At 41.3% G+C, this 17,784-nt stretch overlaps 1 protein-coding gene across 2 annotated transcripts in view; it reads left to right on the top strand.

The window, feature by feature from the left end:
- The first annotated feature begins 7,172 nt into the window (after positions 1-7,172).
- The window catches only part of kcnab1b (potassium voltage-gated channel subfamily A regulatory beta subunit 1b), a 60,288-nt gene continuing 49,676 nt past the window's right edge, over positions 7,173-17,784 (top strand). The window contains exons 1-2 of one of the 2 annotated variants that reach the window (XM_086084887.1): positions 7,173-7,413; positions 14,056-14,558. In XM_086084887.1, coding sequence (XP_085941013.1) covers positions 14,344-14,558 — 215 coding nt within the window. In that variant the 5' untranslated portion in view covers positions 7,173-7,413; positions 14,056-14,343. Of the gene's footprint in view, positions 7,462-14,055; positions 14,559-17,784 lie in introns of both variants that reach the window. The other variant, XM_086084878.1, reaches the window with a different exon arrangement.

Below are 17,784 nucleotides of genomic sequence, written 5' to 3'. Positions count from 1 at the left end.
ACTATTTCTATTAGTTTAACATTTTTTTCCACTTTTGCTAAGAAGAGTGTGAAAACCTAGATTTTTTTTATTGTACATTTACAACAGATTTAAAATTTGTGATTAACTCATTCACTGCCATTGACGGCTATAGACGTAAAAAATTCATTTGAACTATTTCTATTAGTTTAACATTTTTTTCCCACTTTTGCTAACAAGAGTATGAAAACCTAGAAATTAAATTAGAACAGATAAAAAAATTATGATTAATCGTTAGTTAACTAGTGAAGTCATGTGATTACTTTTTTTAAAATCGTAATTAATTGCATGACTTCAATAGTTGACTCACGATTAATCACAAATTTTACATTTGTTATAAATATACAAGAATTTGTTTCCTAGGTTTTCATAATAAAATGATTTTTTTTTAACTAATAGAAATATTCACATGATTTTTTTACGTCTATAGTCGTCAATGGCAGTGAATGAGTTAATAGAACTACATGTTTGGGGAAATATTTTCACTTAAAGGTTCTGGTGGATGCAATCTAGTTACTTGACAATGAGGCACTCTAAAGCAGCCATGCCAGCCTTTTTGTCAAAGTGTTATATGCTGGCTCCCTCTAGTGCAGGGGTGTCAAACTCAAGGAGAAAAATATATTACCAAGTGGGGCGGATCGGTAAAATAATGGTATATAACTTAAAAACAATTGCTGTTAATTATGCGCAGATTTTCGCTGTTTGTGGGCCAGCCCTAAATTACGAAGCTCAACTTTAATCGTATTGTTCCAAAAAACGACACGCAAATGGAACGCGGCAACACTTTGCCTGTATGAGTTCCGGACGTGTTGAATCTACCTGTTTTGCATATACAGTATATTGTTCCCAGAATGCATTGTGTGGCGCAGTTAGTGAAGTTATAAGGACGTTAATCCTCGTCATATGTGTTCATGTTATCAGTAATTGAATTTGTGTCGTATTTAACACGTTTTTGTCGGTCTAAGTTGCATTGCTCATCTGAGGACTGTTTGTGAAATTGCAAATTTATATTTTGATTGTTGCTTAATTGGTCTGACATTACAATTTTTTTTCTAACTTTACAAAATCATCTCATTTGCATTTAATCTTTTGGAAATGTGTTTTCAAATATTTACCTGTGTTAGTTACAACTTCATGTTAATAGTTTAATAGTTTTGGATTTTTAGTTACTTTTTATCTCATTTTAACTTTTGTATGGGTTTTTTTGTTTTTCAACATTCATTCATATTTTTAGAGCATTTTTTTATTCAATTTGTAAAAATGTTTTAGTATCGTTTTTATTAGATTTGGCTTTTTTTAATGTTTTAGTTTCGTTTTTATTAGATTTAGCATTAGTTTCGATTTTTTTGCTATAAGTATTTGTCGAGTGCAAGATAAAAATAAACATTTGTGTAAAAGTATTGTGTAATAACGTAATGTAAAGTTTGACCTTCCTTGGTACGGGCGTACCAAAAATAAATACAGTACGTCTAAAACCACAAACTACGAAAGCTCATGTTTATTAGCAAAGACAAAAATTAATTTCATGTGGCTATAATTATAGTTAGTTTAAGTTAGCTTTAGAAATGTTAAGATTGTTTCAGTAAGATAAGTTTTGGTTGTTTAAAAAGAAAAAGTTTTTTTTTTTTGGTCAAGAAAAAATGCATGTTTTTCAACTTTAGTTTTTTTCCCCCATCAATTTCCATGAACTAATAACCTTACTTCATTTAGCTTACACTATGGTATATGCAATGCATTTTCATGGACTCTTTAAGTACTTTTTTTTTAACGTTCCTATTAAAAAAACAAAACAAAAAAACAGTTATCAGTAAGATTACTTGCTTTAGAAAGTAACTTAGTTACTTTACTGATTGCGCTAAAAATGGTTCAGGTTCATTTGAGGAGTGGTGCATCATGAGCTGAGGATTTTTTTTAGGTGGTCTATGGAGCAATTTGCCCAAAAATATCTTTACAATAGCTTTTTTTATTTGACCATTTATGACTCAAACATTTTCTAATTAGCAGATTAACACTTTAGCTGTTCACAACTGGTACTCCTACAACCCTCTGGCCAATAGTTTTCAGACTGGATCCGGGTTGGAATTTCCCGCCCACTGTCTGCGGATGTGATGTCATGCGCGCGTTGTGTACGTGAAGTGTGCAGTTTCACATGTTGGCCACATGTGGCAGTAGCGATTCAAAACAAATTAAATTTCCTGCAATGTAAACATTTTTGGAGAACTACTGCTCTAAGTGATGTACTCACACTATATAGTGTGTATTGTATTTCGAAAATAATTTCATTTAAAGGGTCTTTAATAGCGTCAGTAATGAGAGTAAGTTGATCGACTCGGATGTGAGAGAGGGAGGGGCTGGTGGGGGATGAGAGATTGTCATGTCTATGTATGTCGCTTTGCGAGCGGAGTGAGGAGGGAGGAGATAACAGACACATTCCGGGTGAGAGCGCGGAGGGAAAAAAAAACATGAAAGCTGGAAGTGATCCGGCGGAGGGAACGTTGGGACCGCAGCGTCGGTGACGTCACACGCGGCTTGGAAAGGCTTTCGCTCTTAATCTCAACAGGAGGTTAGTACTGATAAGGCGGGAAAAACACCCAGTAGAACGTGTGATTTTTTTTTTTTTTTTGAGGGTTCAGAATGATTCGAGTGAATTATCAGGCAGGGAACCACATTTGGTAACTTGAATTGGACCCCGGGAGGCGCGGCGGGATTTCTTTGCAGTCAATCAACCATAAAATTCATTAATTGGAATATTTTTGGATTTCAATATACATATTTTTGGAATATGTGCCTCTCATATTTTATGAGAGTGAGCAAGTGTCAACCCATCAAGTTCTTCACTTTCCACATTTGCATTTTCCTTTTTGCAACATTTCCCCCCCAAATTCTAAAGGTCTGTTCACAATTTTTCATCATTGTGTTCAATTACATTTGATCAAAAGTAATAAAAGAGAGCTTCTATCGCAAATCATCTTTCTCCATTGAAATGAATGAAAATGCCATTAATCGGTTCCGCCACCCCCCCCCCCCCCAATGTTTGTAATATGTTTTTAATAGAAAAAAAACACTTTATAATATTATACTTCTAAACAGAACATCAAGTAATGACATAATTAAATAGAATGTAAATACATTAAATATTTAATGCAAACTTATGGAAATGCATGGAGAGTTGCAATAATAGTCATTCTTCACAGAAGATAAAGAATATCTGCCTGTGACTATTGTTATATTGGCTGTCTACATGTGTTGATTGCATAAAACCTATTGGACGTTCCCCAAAAATTTGCCTTTTTTTTTCTTTGTTTTTTGCTTTGTTAGACAGTAAACTTCAACTCGGAATGCAAATAAACATTTGAGTTAAGTTAGCTTCCACCAAACAGCTCTTGTATCTCAAGTTTTTGCAAGTCCAAGCAAAACTATCTGCCAAACACTTTGTATCTTGAAAAATGTGTGCTCATAGTCATACATTTAAAAAAAACTTTTTTTTTTGTGCTTAAGCCAAAACAAGAAAAGTGTCTGATTCAAGTCATTTGAGTAGCTTCAGTACAGTACACCGATTTTTGCTAATTGAGGGGGTTCGAGCCGAGGAAAGTGATGTAACCAAAGTAGAATCGCAAGCAAAGCAGTAAAACTAAGATTAATTTAGTGTTCTATTATTTTTGCGTGCTAACCGTTTAACACTAGCATGACATAATATTTGACTGTCAATGAGTGTAACTTACGAACATCGTTTAAAATAAGCTTAAGCTCTCTGTAAAGTACTTCGGGTTAAACTTGTTATCTAATAATTGGAGACAAACATGGCAGCTCGATCTAAGCTTCACCAGCAGATGCTTCACGCGGCATGAGGCGGGAAGGTCGGGTCAAAGCCACTTTTAATCCGGCCCCGAACGTGCACTGCGGCATTTTATCAACAGAATACTCGGCGTGTTTGCGAGGATTGCGACGGAAAGTGACATAACTTCGATCAGAGGGTCTCACCGGAGCAATTAAAGCAGAGAACCTCGGATGTCTCTTTCCTCTCCGGACAAGAACGCAACGTCACGTTCTGCTTGACGATTCTGAGTGACGCACTTTGAAATGGGACCGACGTTGAGGAGCGCGTTTTGCCTCGGGGGCGCTGGTGACATTAACGATCAGTCGGGTGACTCAAAAGACTTCATCAGAATCAATCGGTTGGCGTGAAAATTAGGGATGGGCGAGTGCCGATATAATACCAGACCTATTTTTTTTGGGGGGGGGGGGGGGGGTATCGAGTACTCATGGAAGCTCCCGATACTAGCTACGATACTTTAAGCGACGCAAACGTAATAATGGCTCTCAAATCTAAACCAAAGGCAGAGGACTAAAATGTCTTGATGCACCTGCCGCAATTTGGCACCCTGAAGGCAATTTCAACATGAATTCCAACAAAGCCGTGATACTTAACTCATTCACTGCCATTGACGGCTATAGACGTCAAAAATTCATTTGAACTATTTCTATTAGTTTATTTCCCACTTTTGTTAACAAGAGTATGAAAACCTAGACATTTTGTTTTATTGTACATTTAGAACAGATATAAAATTTGTGATTAATCGTGAGTTAACTAGTGAAGCCATGCGATTAATTACGATTACAAATTTCAATAGCCCGACGCCCCTAATTTTAATAATCTTTTCTTTTCTTTTTTTTAAATAATAAAAATAACTAGTGAAGTCATGCAATTAATTACAATAAAAAATTGTAATTGGCTGACCCCCCTAATTTTTTATAATCTTTTCTCTTTTTCTTAAAAAAAAAAAAAGAGAAAATATTAAAATAGAAATCAACAAAAGTGGAAAACATTTTAAACTAATCGAAATAGTTGAAATATTTTTTTAAGAGTTAAAACAAAGAAAATCTGCTATCGTGATCTTCATTGATCATTCAAAACCTTTGAAATATTGACCTCTTTGACAATTCAAGTACCGAACTGACCAAATGAAAGCAGCAGTAGAACATACGTTGGTTTTGAAAAACAAACAAATAAATAAACAAACAAACAAACAAAAAAACATTAGTTTCTGACCCAAAAAGTGGATAAAGCAAACTATTTGGTTTTACCAAATAACCGGCCCGTCAGCGGGTCTAATCTGGCCCGTGAGGACAGAACATAAACGGCCTTTTTTTCACTAAAACTATTATGCACTGATGACCACAAAAATTTGGCTGTTACTCAAGATTTGACCAACATTTTCTGCTCACTTTTAAATTTCAGATTAATCTGCATTAAAATAATAAAAACATTGAATATTTTCTGAATGTACTTGTACCAAAAAAATATAAATAAAAAAACAGAAAATATTTTGACCTGATGTTCTTTACAGCTTATTAGGCCATGCACCGTCCGACCCACTTCAGATCAAATTTGGGTGAAAGTGGCCCCAGAATTAAAATGAGTTTGACAACCCTTGGTTAGACGAAAGCAACTGTACATGGATACGCCTTTTGATTAAAGTGCATTGTCCTAAAAAAACAACAACATGGTGGCAGCATGTACTAGTTAGCCCCAAGGACAAAACATGAGTAACGCACGGGTTTGATAGTCAACATTTTTTTGTTTGTCTCTTTATTTTAACTTACCGTGGTGCACATTTCTTTACTCAGTTGCTCCCAAAAACGTATAAATACGTTCTATTTTAAATATTATCAGTGTCCAAAAGACGTATTTAAATGTTTTTTTAATGTTTTCTTATGCTAGAGCATGCAGAAGGCTTTGATGCAGCCCCTCAACTGCAAAGAACGGTTGAAGAAATTGTAGTTATTACACAAACGGCCAGCAGGTGGCGGCAGAGCACAGGAAATGAACCAGGACCATGTTGAAAAAACCCTCAATTACTCAGAATTCGAAATAGATTTGTGAGTAATGATGAAACTTAGCTATATTCTAATTCTAGTTGCTGCAAAACGGAAACAGATGGAAATATACTTTTTTTTCCTGATGAAAGAAGAGACTTTAATCTTTCTTTTGGTAGGTTTCATGTTTTTATAGCAATAGAACACAGTATTCTGTGGACCTTGCAAAACCAGTCAAAATCCAGTAAAACAGCCAGAATTGAAATTTAATATCGGCCCATGCCTAACGGTTGAGCATATAAACTGAAATCTGATTGGACAAATAAATAAATAAATTAATAAATAAAAATTTGAGATATAAATAATTTAATAGAAAAGAGATATAATTTTTTTTTAGAAATAAATAAATGACATCTACATAAATGTGCTGTACATTTTCTTTTATACGACAGATTTGTGTTGTTGTTGCTTCTATTCGATTGTGCGGGTTTACCTAATAAAGTGACCAGGGAGTGACGGCCTCAAGCTTATACACTCCTGTCAACATATATAAATAATAACAGACTCCATTTGGCTGAAGCTCAATATAAAAAGTACCTGACTGCAATCGAGCTGTTTTTTTAAAAATGTTTATTTTTTTATTAGACACAAGTGTTTGCCCTCATCAAACACAACCATGAGGATATAAATATATAAACCCGCATTGGCCTGGAGGTGCACCAGTGTTGAATGAAGCATGAAATCCTGCATTGTCACATTACAGCTCAGTGGGGGGGGGGGGGGGGGGAGTCAAGACGCCTTCCTCAAATGCTCGGTTCATCACGCTTTATTTCCCCGTGCCTTCGCTGCACTCATGTGCTCCCCATCTGCCCGTGCTTAAGTTGGCCTCCTTTGATTGGCACGAGCAATCACCGTTTACGCGGTGGGGCTTGTGTGTCACAGATGGGACGAATCGTAAGGGCTAATGTGGAGAGGTCGTGCGCCTTGATGGCAGATATTGCCGCCAAGGCGTTTGGCTTTGGTTTGTTTAGTGAAGTGTAGCGTTCCTATGGGGTTCGCACTTGTAGGTTATTCCATACGGCACCATAGCATCATGCCAGTGGTGTTCGCCCATAAATAAACATCTATCAACGCTTGTACTTGGAGTACAACTCCTCCTCTTTCCTCTCTCTCTCTCTCTCTCTCTCTCTCTCTCTCTCTCTCTCTCTCTCTCTCTCTCTCTCTCTCTCTCTCTCTCTCTCTCTCTCTCTCTCTCGTGTGTGGCAGCACAGAAAAGACCGCAGTTCTTCCAGTCGGACTCTCTCTCTCTCTCTCTCTCTCTCTCTCTCTCTCTCTCTCTCTCTCTCTCTCTCTCTCTCTCTCTCTCTCTCTCTCTCTCTCGCCCTTTAGGCGAGCTGCTCTTAAGCTACCATGCGTTAGTTTCTCCTCCTCTCCCTCTCTGCTCGTCTCGCACCGTTCCAGGGTCCTTTCATCATCAAGCTCAGCGCTCTCGCTTCCACGCCGGGGTCGTTAAATCCCCTTGCGGAGGACTTCTGGGGCAGGACGCAGCTGGTTGTCCGGTCTGACCAGACCTCAAAGGTGGAAACGCAATTTCGTCCAAGAGCTTTTAATGACAACTCACTGCATGTAAGGACACTTTTATTTGAAGATTTTGGAATTGTGTTATGGGGCAAATGCAATGTTCGGGGTTCGTCTGTGGAAGAATATTTTGAGTTTTCCAGCAGCAGAGCTTTGTTGCTGGCTATGCTGTGTCACTATATTTGTGTTGTGGTTGACAGAAATAGGTGCAGGAGCCCACATTGATTCGAATCGAACTTTTTCGGAAATTAACAAAACAAACAAACAAACTGACAGGTTTGATCCCAAGCTGTGAAAGAAAACTTGCAAAACCTTTGAGGGTGACATCACAAAGTGAGAGCAATCGAGCTCTTCTGAGCTAAGTGAATGTCTACGCGGCATAAAATACTGACCTGGAGCTCTATCAGTGTACCCATCTGGTTATTATACAGGCTGTTTGTTTGTTTGTTTGTTTTTTAAACCAGGAGCAAATCAGGGCCCAAGAGAATGAAAATCCCGCCAGACTGGTGAAATGTTCATTATTTTACATCATTGTGTGAATGCTGAATTCCTTATTTTCATTGTCGCATTTTATTCCATTCACTTTTTTTCGTCCCGTATATACAACAACCAATTCACACCGTTAAAATTTCAACATGATTCAAAAAATAATTTTTCTTATTCCACATACTTTTAGTTTTCATCTAAAATTAATATTTGACATCAAATATTCATTTCAAATGGGAGAGACATTCACAGGTGTCTGATGCTGCCCATTGATGCATTTGGTAAAGTGCATTGGCAAGGAACCAGGAGGTCAAGGGTTCGAATCCCAACTACGACTGTACATTGCAAATGTGTCTTGTTTACACAAGACATTGCATGATATGCATATGTACTAAATTTTATATCATGAATTGTACTACTTAAACACATAAATGGGGATTGAACCCATAAAGTCTGCATTCATCTTCTACGGTATCTTTCAGTATTATTCCACTATAATTACGCAGTGTTTCATGACTTTCAGTTAGCTCAGTGGTTAAACAAATACATAGTACCGGGGGAGAGCATGGTTTAAATCCTTTTTGGAAAATATTTTTACAACACAACAGCTTTCAATATTTAAATATAATATCTTGTTTCTACATTTAGCATGTATTTTTCTTTGCCTTTTTGTTATCGATGTCAATTGGGATATGTTGCCTGAAATAAACACAAAAATGAAATTAAAATGTAATGAAAATATTATTCCACTTTATTCAATATAACTAAGCAGTGTCATGGATTTAAACAGTCTGGTTAGCTCAGTGGTTAATTAAGCACAAGCCTGTAGGACTGGGGAGAACGTGGTCCGTATCCTGGTCGGCGCAGATTTTAGTCCAACTTCAACTTTTTATTGAATAATTATTGACAAAATATTTAACATCCATTATATTCAATGTCATTTCACATTATTATTATAATAAAGCATTCCAGATGCATTCAAATATCAAATATTAGCATTTAGCTTTCAGCATTCACATGCAATTTTTCCAGAAATTGCACATTTCTAGTATTAATGTAATGTTTTCTTGTTAAAAGGGTTGAACAAAATGCGGCTAAAATTTTCCTCAAAACTTTGTGGAGGGATTGGACTAAAGTTTTGTTGTGGATCAATATGAATGTACACAAGCAGTGATTTTGTATTGCGTGTCCTGGGTCGTCCCTGGGGCCTCCCGCCGGTGGGACATGCCCGGAACACCTCTCCAGGAGGCATCCAAAACAGACGCCCGAGCCACCTCAACTGACTCCTCTCCATGCGGAGGAGCAGCAGCTCGACACTGAATGCCTCCCAGATGACCGAGCTTCTCACCCTATCTCTAAGGGAGAGCCCGGACACCCTACGGAGGAAACTCATTTCGGCCGCTTGTATCCTGGATCCTGTTCTTTCAGTCACGACCCTCAGCTCGTCACCATAGGTGAGGGTAGGAATGTACATTGACAGGTGAATCGAGAGCTTCGCCTTTTGGCTCAGCTCCTTCTTCACCCCCACAGACCTCCCGCTCCCTCCTGCCCTCACTCGTGAACAAGACCCCAAGATACTTGAACTCCTCCACTTGGGGCAGGATCTCCTCCCCGACCCGGAGAGAGCACGCCACCCTTTTCCGACTGAGGACCATGGTTTCGGATTTGGAGGTGCTGATCTTCATCCCAACCGCTTCACACTCGGCTGCGAACCGGTCCAGTGCGAGTTGGAGATCACGGCTTGATGAAGCCAACAGCACCACATCATCTGCACAAAGCAGATATCCTATACTATGGCCACCAAACCGGACCCCTCAATGCTTCGGCTGCGCCTACAAATTCTGTCCATAAAAGCTATGAACAGAATCGGTGACAAAGGGCAGCCTTGGCAGAGTCCAACCCTCAATGGGAACGAATCCGACTTACTGCCGGCAATGCGGACCAAATTCTGACATCAGTCATACAGGGACCGAACAGCCCGTATCAGGGGGCTCGGTACCCCGTACTTCCGAAGCACCCCCCCACAGGACTCCTCTAGGGCCCCTTTCCAAATCCACAAAACACATGTAGACTGGTTTTGCGAACTCCCATGCACCCTCAAGGACCCTGCCAAGGGTGTAGAGCTGGTCCACTGTTCCACGGCCCGGACAAAAACCACACTGCTCCTCCTGAATCCGAGATTTGACTTCCCGACGGACCCTCCTCTCCAGCACCCCTAAATAGACCTTACCAGGGAGGCTGAGGAGTGTGATCCCTCTACAGTTGGAGCACTCCCTCCGGTCCCTCTTCTTTAAAAGGGGGACCACCCACCCGGTCTGCCAATCTAGGGGCACTGTCCCCGTTGTCCACGCGATGTTGTAGAGGCGTGTCAACCACGACGGCCCTGCAACATCCAGAGCCTTTAGGAACTCTGGGCGGATCTCATCCACCCCCGGGCCTTGCCACCAAGGAGTTTTCCAACCACCTCAGTGACTTCGTCCCCAGAGATAGGAGAGCCCACCTTGGAGTCCCCAGACTCTGCTTCCTCAAAGGAAGACGTGTCGTTGGAATTGAGGAGGTTTTCGAAGTATTCTCCCCACCGATTCGCAACGTCCCGAGTCGAGGTCAACAGCACCCCATCTCCACTATACACAGTGTTAATGGTGCACTGCTTTCCTCTCCTGAGATGCCGGATGTGGACCATAATTTCCTCTAAGCCGTCCTGAAGTCGTTTTTCATGGCCTCACCAAACTCCTCCCATGTCCGACACACAAGCTGCATTCCGCTTGGCCAGCCGGTACCTGTCAGCTGCCTCCGGAGTCCCACAGGCCTAATAGGACTCTTTCTTCAGCTTGACGGCAGCGGGTTTGAGGATTGTTGCCATGACAAGCACTAACCACCTTACTGCCACAGCTCCGATCGGCCGCCTCAACAATGGAGGCGCGGAACATGGTCCACTCGGACTCAATGTCCCCCACTTCCCCGGGGACAAGAGAGAAGTTCTGCCGGAGGTGGGCGTTGAAACTCTTTCCGACAGGGGATTCTGCCAGACGTTCCCAGCAAACCCTCACAATACGTTTGGGTTTACCAGGTCTGACCAGCATGTTCCCCTGCCATTGGAGCCAACACACCACCAGGTGGTGATCAGTTGACAGCTCTGCCCCTGTCTTCACCCGAGTGTCCAAAACATGCAGCCGCAAATCCGATGACACAACTACAAAGTCGATCATCAAACTGCGGCCAAGGGTGTCCTGGTGCCAAGTGCACATGAACACCCTTATGTTTGAACATGGTGTTTGTTATGGACAATCTGTGACGAGGACAAAAGTCCAATAACAGAACACCACCACTGGGTTCTGATCGGTGGGACCGTTCCTCCCGATCACGCCCCTCCAGGTCTCACTGTCATTGCCCATGTGAGTGTTGAAGTCGCCCAATAGAACTAAGGAGTCCCCAGGGGGAGCGCTCTCCAGCACACCCTCCAAGGAATCCAAAAAGGGTGGGTACTCTAAACTGCTGTTTGGTGCATATGCACAAACAACAGTCAGGACCCGTCACCCCACCCGGAGGCTACCCTCCCGTCTACCGGTGTAAACCCCTACGTACAGGCGCCAAGCCGGGGGGCAATCAGTATGCCCACTCCTGCTGTGCGCCTCTCACTGTGGGCAACTCCAGAGTAGAAGAGAATCCAACCCCTCCCGAGAGGATTGGTACCAGAGCCCAAGCCGTGTGTGGAGGAGAGTCCGACTATATCTAGTCGGAATTTCTCTGCCTCACACACCAGCTCGGGCTCCTTCCCTGCCAGAGAGGTGACATTTCATGTCCCAAGAGCTTCTGTAGCCGGGGATCGGTCTCCGCCCTTGGCTGCCGCCCAGCGCACTATGCACCCGCACCCTTTGGCCCCTCCCACCGGTGGTGAGCCCATGGGAAGGGGGACCCACGTTGCCTCTTCGGGCTGTGCCCGGCCGAGCCCCATGGGTGCAGGCCCGGCCACCAGGCGCTCGCCAACGAGCCCCACCTTACTCCAGAGGGAGGCCCCGGTGACCCACGTCCGGGCAAGGGAAACGTCTGTCCATATATTGTGTTCATCATAAGGGGTCTTTGAGCCGTGCTTTGTCTGGCCCCTCACCTAGGACTTGTTTGACATAAAGCCCCTGACAACATAGCTCCTAGGATCATTGGGACACACAAACTCCTCCACCACGGTAAGGTGCCGGTTCACGGAGGAGGCATAAAGCATTCCAGATGCATTCAAATATCAAATATTAGCATTTAGCCTTCAGGATTCACACGCAATTTCTCCAGAAATCGTACATTTCAGTAAAATGTGCCTAAAATTTTCCTCAAAATTTTGTGGAAGAATTTGACTAAAGTTTTGGTGTCGATCAATATGAATGTACACAAAGAGTGATTTTGTATATATATCTTTTAAAACATTGAATAATAATAAATGACCTCAGCCACCCCTTCCAGTGCGGAGAACCCCCCCATGAGGAAACAGTACGATAAAAAGAGCTAAAAACGACAAGACAGCCGCAGTAAGATGAATAAATTTAAAGAGTAAAAGACATCACTTAAAAGCCAAATTAAAAAGGTGTGTCTTGAGCCTCCTCTTAAAAATATCAACATTTCTCTGACAGACCTCATGTCCTCTGGCAGGCTATTCCGTAATGCAGCCTCACCGTGTGTTTTGGCTCTTACCGTAGAAATAGTTAAAAGGTGAAAATGACACTAACCCTTCTCCAGAATATGTAAATTTGATGTTGTGAAGGGAAAGGATTCTGTGATCATCCGCTTCAGTTGAGTCTTGATGGTGTTGAGCAACACAAACCTATTATGTCATACACTGAAGGTTGTCTCGATGTTGGAGGCTAAATGTGGGCCCAAGCGTGGGGAAGCAATGAGGCAAGACCTGGAAGCAGGAGTGAAACTCAAAAACAAATTTGTATTCCCAAATATTCAGGGCACCACCGTATAAAGACTCGCTACGGACACGTGGAACTGCCAACTGCTGATGTGGAGTAAATATTTTTGCCTGACAAATACGTTTGAATACATTTGCCAAACAAGTTTATATAAATGTACTTGAAAGTACGTTTTAACATATTTGCAAGTATGTTGCAACATGCTTGCAATTACATTCAAACATGCTTGTTGAACAAGTTGAACATTGTTTATTTGTATTTTTTATAATTTATTATTATGTCTGCTGTGCTTTATTTCCGGAAGCCCCCCCCCCCCCCATTGCCAGAGTATTCACTTGCGCATGTGGGGAAAAAAATGCTAATTATGTAGCATTTAGACTACAATTCTGTTCGAACATACTTGCAAATACGTTCAAATGTTTTTAAATGTGTCAAAATTAGTGCGTTAATTTTGAGTTAATTTGAAGTTCTTTTAACTCCACAATTTTTTTTTTTTAATGACCGCCCCTTACTTGGAAAGCCTGTACTGAGGGAATTACAGTCGCTACACAGCAAACACGTCCGCGTCAAAATTTAGCAGTAATAAATTGAATGAAAATGCATATATTTGTGGAGACTGGGGTCAAGTTGTATTTTACAATTTTAAAAATGTGCAAAATTTCATAAATGACTGCATGTTATTAGATTAGATTAGATAGCTCTTAATATGGAGGGGAAAAAATGCACTGAGCTGTCACCATCGTCAACAAATGCAATTATGCCATCTAGTGGCAGAAAAATAACCTCAACACAAATCAATACCACATTCGCGATTTACATTACAGTGCATCTATTTCATTTTAACTGAGTTTTATGAATTATTATGAAATTACTATATCAATGACTAAAAGATGCAGCCATATTTCTATTAGTTTAATATTTCCCCCCACTTTTATGTAGAGTATGAAAACTTAGAAAAAAAATGTATTGTACATTTTAATGTACGTTTAGAACAGATATAAAACTTGCGATTAATCGTGAGTTAATTATTGAAGTCATGCAATTAATTAGGATTTTTTTTTTATTATCCTGACACCCCTAATTTAAATACGTTTACATGTATTTGCTAGTTAAAATGTTGACTACACATTGGCAGTTCCATGCTTCTGTATTTAGCAATCTGAATAAAAAAAATGTTTTTTTTATCCAAATAGACTAATAATAAGATTTTCTTCTTCATTCCTTTCCTCTCCTTCCTTTCTCACATTTTCAGGTGGAATCATTCTTTCGCAGGATCGCACTCTTAAGTCTTCACACGCCAATAAGGACCGCATGGCTGATACATCAGCTTGAGACCCCCCCCCCCCCCCCAAAAAAAAAAAAAAACAAAAACAAAACGACACTCTTGCTTCTTCATCCTTGCCTGTGACCTCCATATGAGATTCCACAACTGCGAGCAAAGCTGGCCCGGACCTTCATCTTCACGTCGCGATAAAAAGGAGCAGCTACCTCAGACTCAGAGCAGCTCCAGTGGCTGCGGCGTTTGTTGGTGCCCGCAGCCATGCAGGTGTCTTTCGCGTGCACGGACCACGGGCTGAAGGCCCCGCGTAACGGCGAGCACAGCAAGCAGAACACCACCAGCCCCAACACCACCAGCCAGGCCCGGGCCCGCTTTCGCACCGTGGCCCTGATCGCTCGCACCCTGGGTTCCTTCACCCATCGCTACCACCACAATCTCAAGGAGTCCACGGCCAAGCTCACCGGCATGAAGTACCGGTAAGTTTCTTTGTTCGCTTTCCTGTCAAATTCTTGCCAAAATATCAGAACTGTGGAGCGAGTTGAACGAGTGAGAGCGCTGTGGGAGAAAATGAGATGAACGCTCGAGGCCTGATTGTAAAAATGAAGATGAGCGGGTAACAGGCGTTCAGTGGGAGGATGATGTGGGTGAGTGCCTGCGTTGTCTGAGGAGCACGAAGAGGAAGATCTTTTTGGCAGATTTGTAGGATTCTTGAACAACTGAATGTGAAGTCGGTGGACTACTTTGTAGGACGGTGATTCCCCAACTACTGTGCGGCGAGAGGCGTGCCGTGGGAAATGATACAATTTGACTTAATTGGTTTGAAAATGCACTTTCTGGTGTTTATTTAATTTAATAACAAAATAAGAACACGAGCAAAGAGCTCCTAGATAACATATAACACTCGGTTCACAACATAAATCCGAATGTGTGAACCTTAAATTGTTAGCATTATGCCCACAAAGGTCCAATGCTAGCAATTAGGCTACGTTCACATTGCAGGCAAATGCGACCCAGATCGAATATTTGGCCCAAATGCGACCTGTATCGGACTTTTTTTATGTCAGACTGAACGGCTAAATTTCGATTTTTTTCATATCCCACCTGGGTCACTTTCATATGTGGTCCTAGATCAGATACGTATCCGAATTTTTGCAATGCGACCGCCGTCAGAACGGCTCGGTCGCATATAGCCGACCTCGACGTCATCAAAAGTCCAATATGGGGGGCTTTAAGCTTGATTTATGCTTGACACATCCGGGAGATGTACGTGAATCGGCAAAGTTGTTTCGAGTGACAGTTGTGACTTTAATTGAATCCCATTTAAAACATTTGTGGTGGCGATATTAGTAATTTAGCCACGCAGACGGGTCATTTATTACGTGCGCCAATGACGTGACGTCATCATTAGGGAGAACAAAAAGAGAGGTCTGCGTGAGTTGAAGCCTCATTTTCACAAAATATTATTATATCAAATGTGTGTGCGTGAATGTGCATGTTTCTTAAAGGGGCAGTAATACTTTTAATTGATTATGGTTAACTTCTACAATTCTTGACCGATTTCAATGGTTTAAATTTTAAACTGTTCAGCTCATTTAAATGTTAGTTAAAATCAAATGTGTGTTTGTGAATGTGCATGTTTCTTAAAGGGGCAGTAATACTTTTAGTTGATTATGGTTAACTTCCACATTTCTTGACCGATTTCAATGTTTTTAAATACTACTACTACTATTGCTCCAAGTGCGTGTTTCCACCTTGCAAGAGTCAGCAGGCCCATTCAAAATTTCCGCGGAAATTTTTCTAGTTTCTATCTCCTCTTGCATCACTCCTCTGTAGATATGAGATGGTAAAAATATGAGCCCCGACGACGGACTTATAAAAGTCCGTGGCCCTGACACGCCATACGTATTTACTTCCGCAAACACAGCGTTGTGAGTGACGTATCTTCTTCTGCGCATGCGGGTCACTTTGGGGACGCATTACGTCCACACAGCAGACCGACTGAAGTCGCAATTAATAGGTAATGTGAAGGCTTACTCAAAAAAACGGAATTGAGCGTTAAGACCTGCAGTGTGAACGTAGCCTTAGACTGTTCACGAATCGGTGGTGATTCGAAAATCAAAACAGATTAGCCGCTAAAAACAAACACTGAATCAGAAATTTCGGATTTGAGTCCAAACAGGCCACGCCAAAATAATGCTAACCCTTGTGTAGCTTACAGTGTCGTTTCTCACATTCCTCTCCCCCCACCTTCCAACGTCCTCTCTCTTGTTACCTTCACACAATTTGTTTACTCGCTGTTGGCCTCTCACAGCGTCCTAGCAAGGGAGACGAAATGCCCAAGTTAGCTTAGCGCTAGCTAGCAGCTGGTACGCCGCAAGTGGATGGCTTTACAATTGGTCCAAACCCTGGGGAAGGAATTCTAGAGGTTAAAGTAAGTTATTTTAATTTAAAAAGGGAAACCTTTCCGTAGGTTGATGCGTGCTGCTATAGTGTGTCGGACACATACAGTATTGCTACACTCGTATGTTTTTAAAAAAGTGAATAAGAGAGCAATGTGAATGAATGAACGACTTTGAGTTTATTTCGGGCTCCATACATAACACAGAATGTCAAAAAATGTGAACGAACTTGGCTGGAATGGTTTCGTTAAAGCCGATCGTTTCGGTTCGAGCGCTAACCCAACGTGGCGCTTACAAAGGGAAGTGAGGCTCAGTTCACTTTTCTGTAAGCAGAAGCCCTCGCTTAGCTTCACTTCAACGCCACACAATGGAGGCAAGTCATTATTGCAGCGAACTTGATAGCATCACTAATAACTAATAAAACAACTAGACCACTAACTAAAGAAATAACACAGGAGCGCCTTGGCGTCCATGGTTACGGCGCGCGTCATATCCTTCTAGCGACGGGACAGCCAATCATATTGCGGCAGGGCGGGTAAAGGCTTCTCGGGTTTCATAATGACTACTGGCGTTAGCTTCCTAAGGCAAAGTAAGCTTTCTGGTATTCCGGAATTACAACTGGATAGAAATCGCTATGTTCATGACTGCGGTGACCGTGTTTGTTTTGTTTCAAACACGAGCTTAGTTTAACCCGAGGATATTCGATGCTAGCATATAGCAAGCAGCTAGCCGACGCCCGCCCCGTCCCGGATGCGCATTCCGACGGACTTTGCGATTTCCGACGTGGGATTGGGGTATCGAGACTTGGGAGGCAAATGTTGACCGTACCGCAAATGTTTGAAATCCAGTGTGGTGGTGTTAAAGAATAAACTAAAATATTCCGTAGCTAGTTAGAGCATGAGACGAGTTCATTCACACATCATGTAGTCAGAGTAATAATACATGAGATAATCATTACTCTATCCATATTAGATATGAATTATGACACATCTTTGTCTTATGTCCATCAAATAAAACTTATTTTGCAATTTCATTTTATGATAGCATAATTGTAATTTGATCTGAAAGTAATTCTAAGATCAGGAGCCAGTGTTTTCCGACCTGTGAAGTCAAGGCACTTATTTTGCATAAGAAAAACCTCACGCTAAACCAGGAAAGAATGATAAATGATAGTACAAGAATAATAATAATAATTAGGTGTGAATAATATACACTTTCACTTTTAACTCCCAAGACATAATCGATTTTTCTAAAACTGCAAACCGAACTGAACTGAAAACCGTGAGCACAAAACCGAAAACCA

Source organism: Leptonotus elevatus, chromosome 1 (genome assembly GCF_054856555.1).
Source record: "Leptonotus elevatus isolate MCC_2025b chromosome 1, RoL_Lele_1.0, whole genome shotgun sequence".
NCBI classification, from domain to species: domain Eukaryota; kingdom Metazoa; phylum Chordata; class Actinopteri; order Syngnathiformes; family Syngnathidae; genus Leptonotus; species Leptonotus elevatus.
Note: the sequence above shows the minus strand (reverse complement) of the source record. Positions and strands in the feature narration are given on the sequence as shown.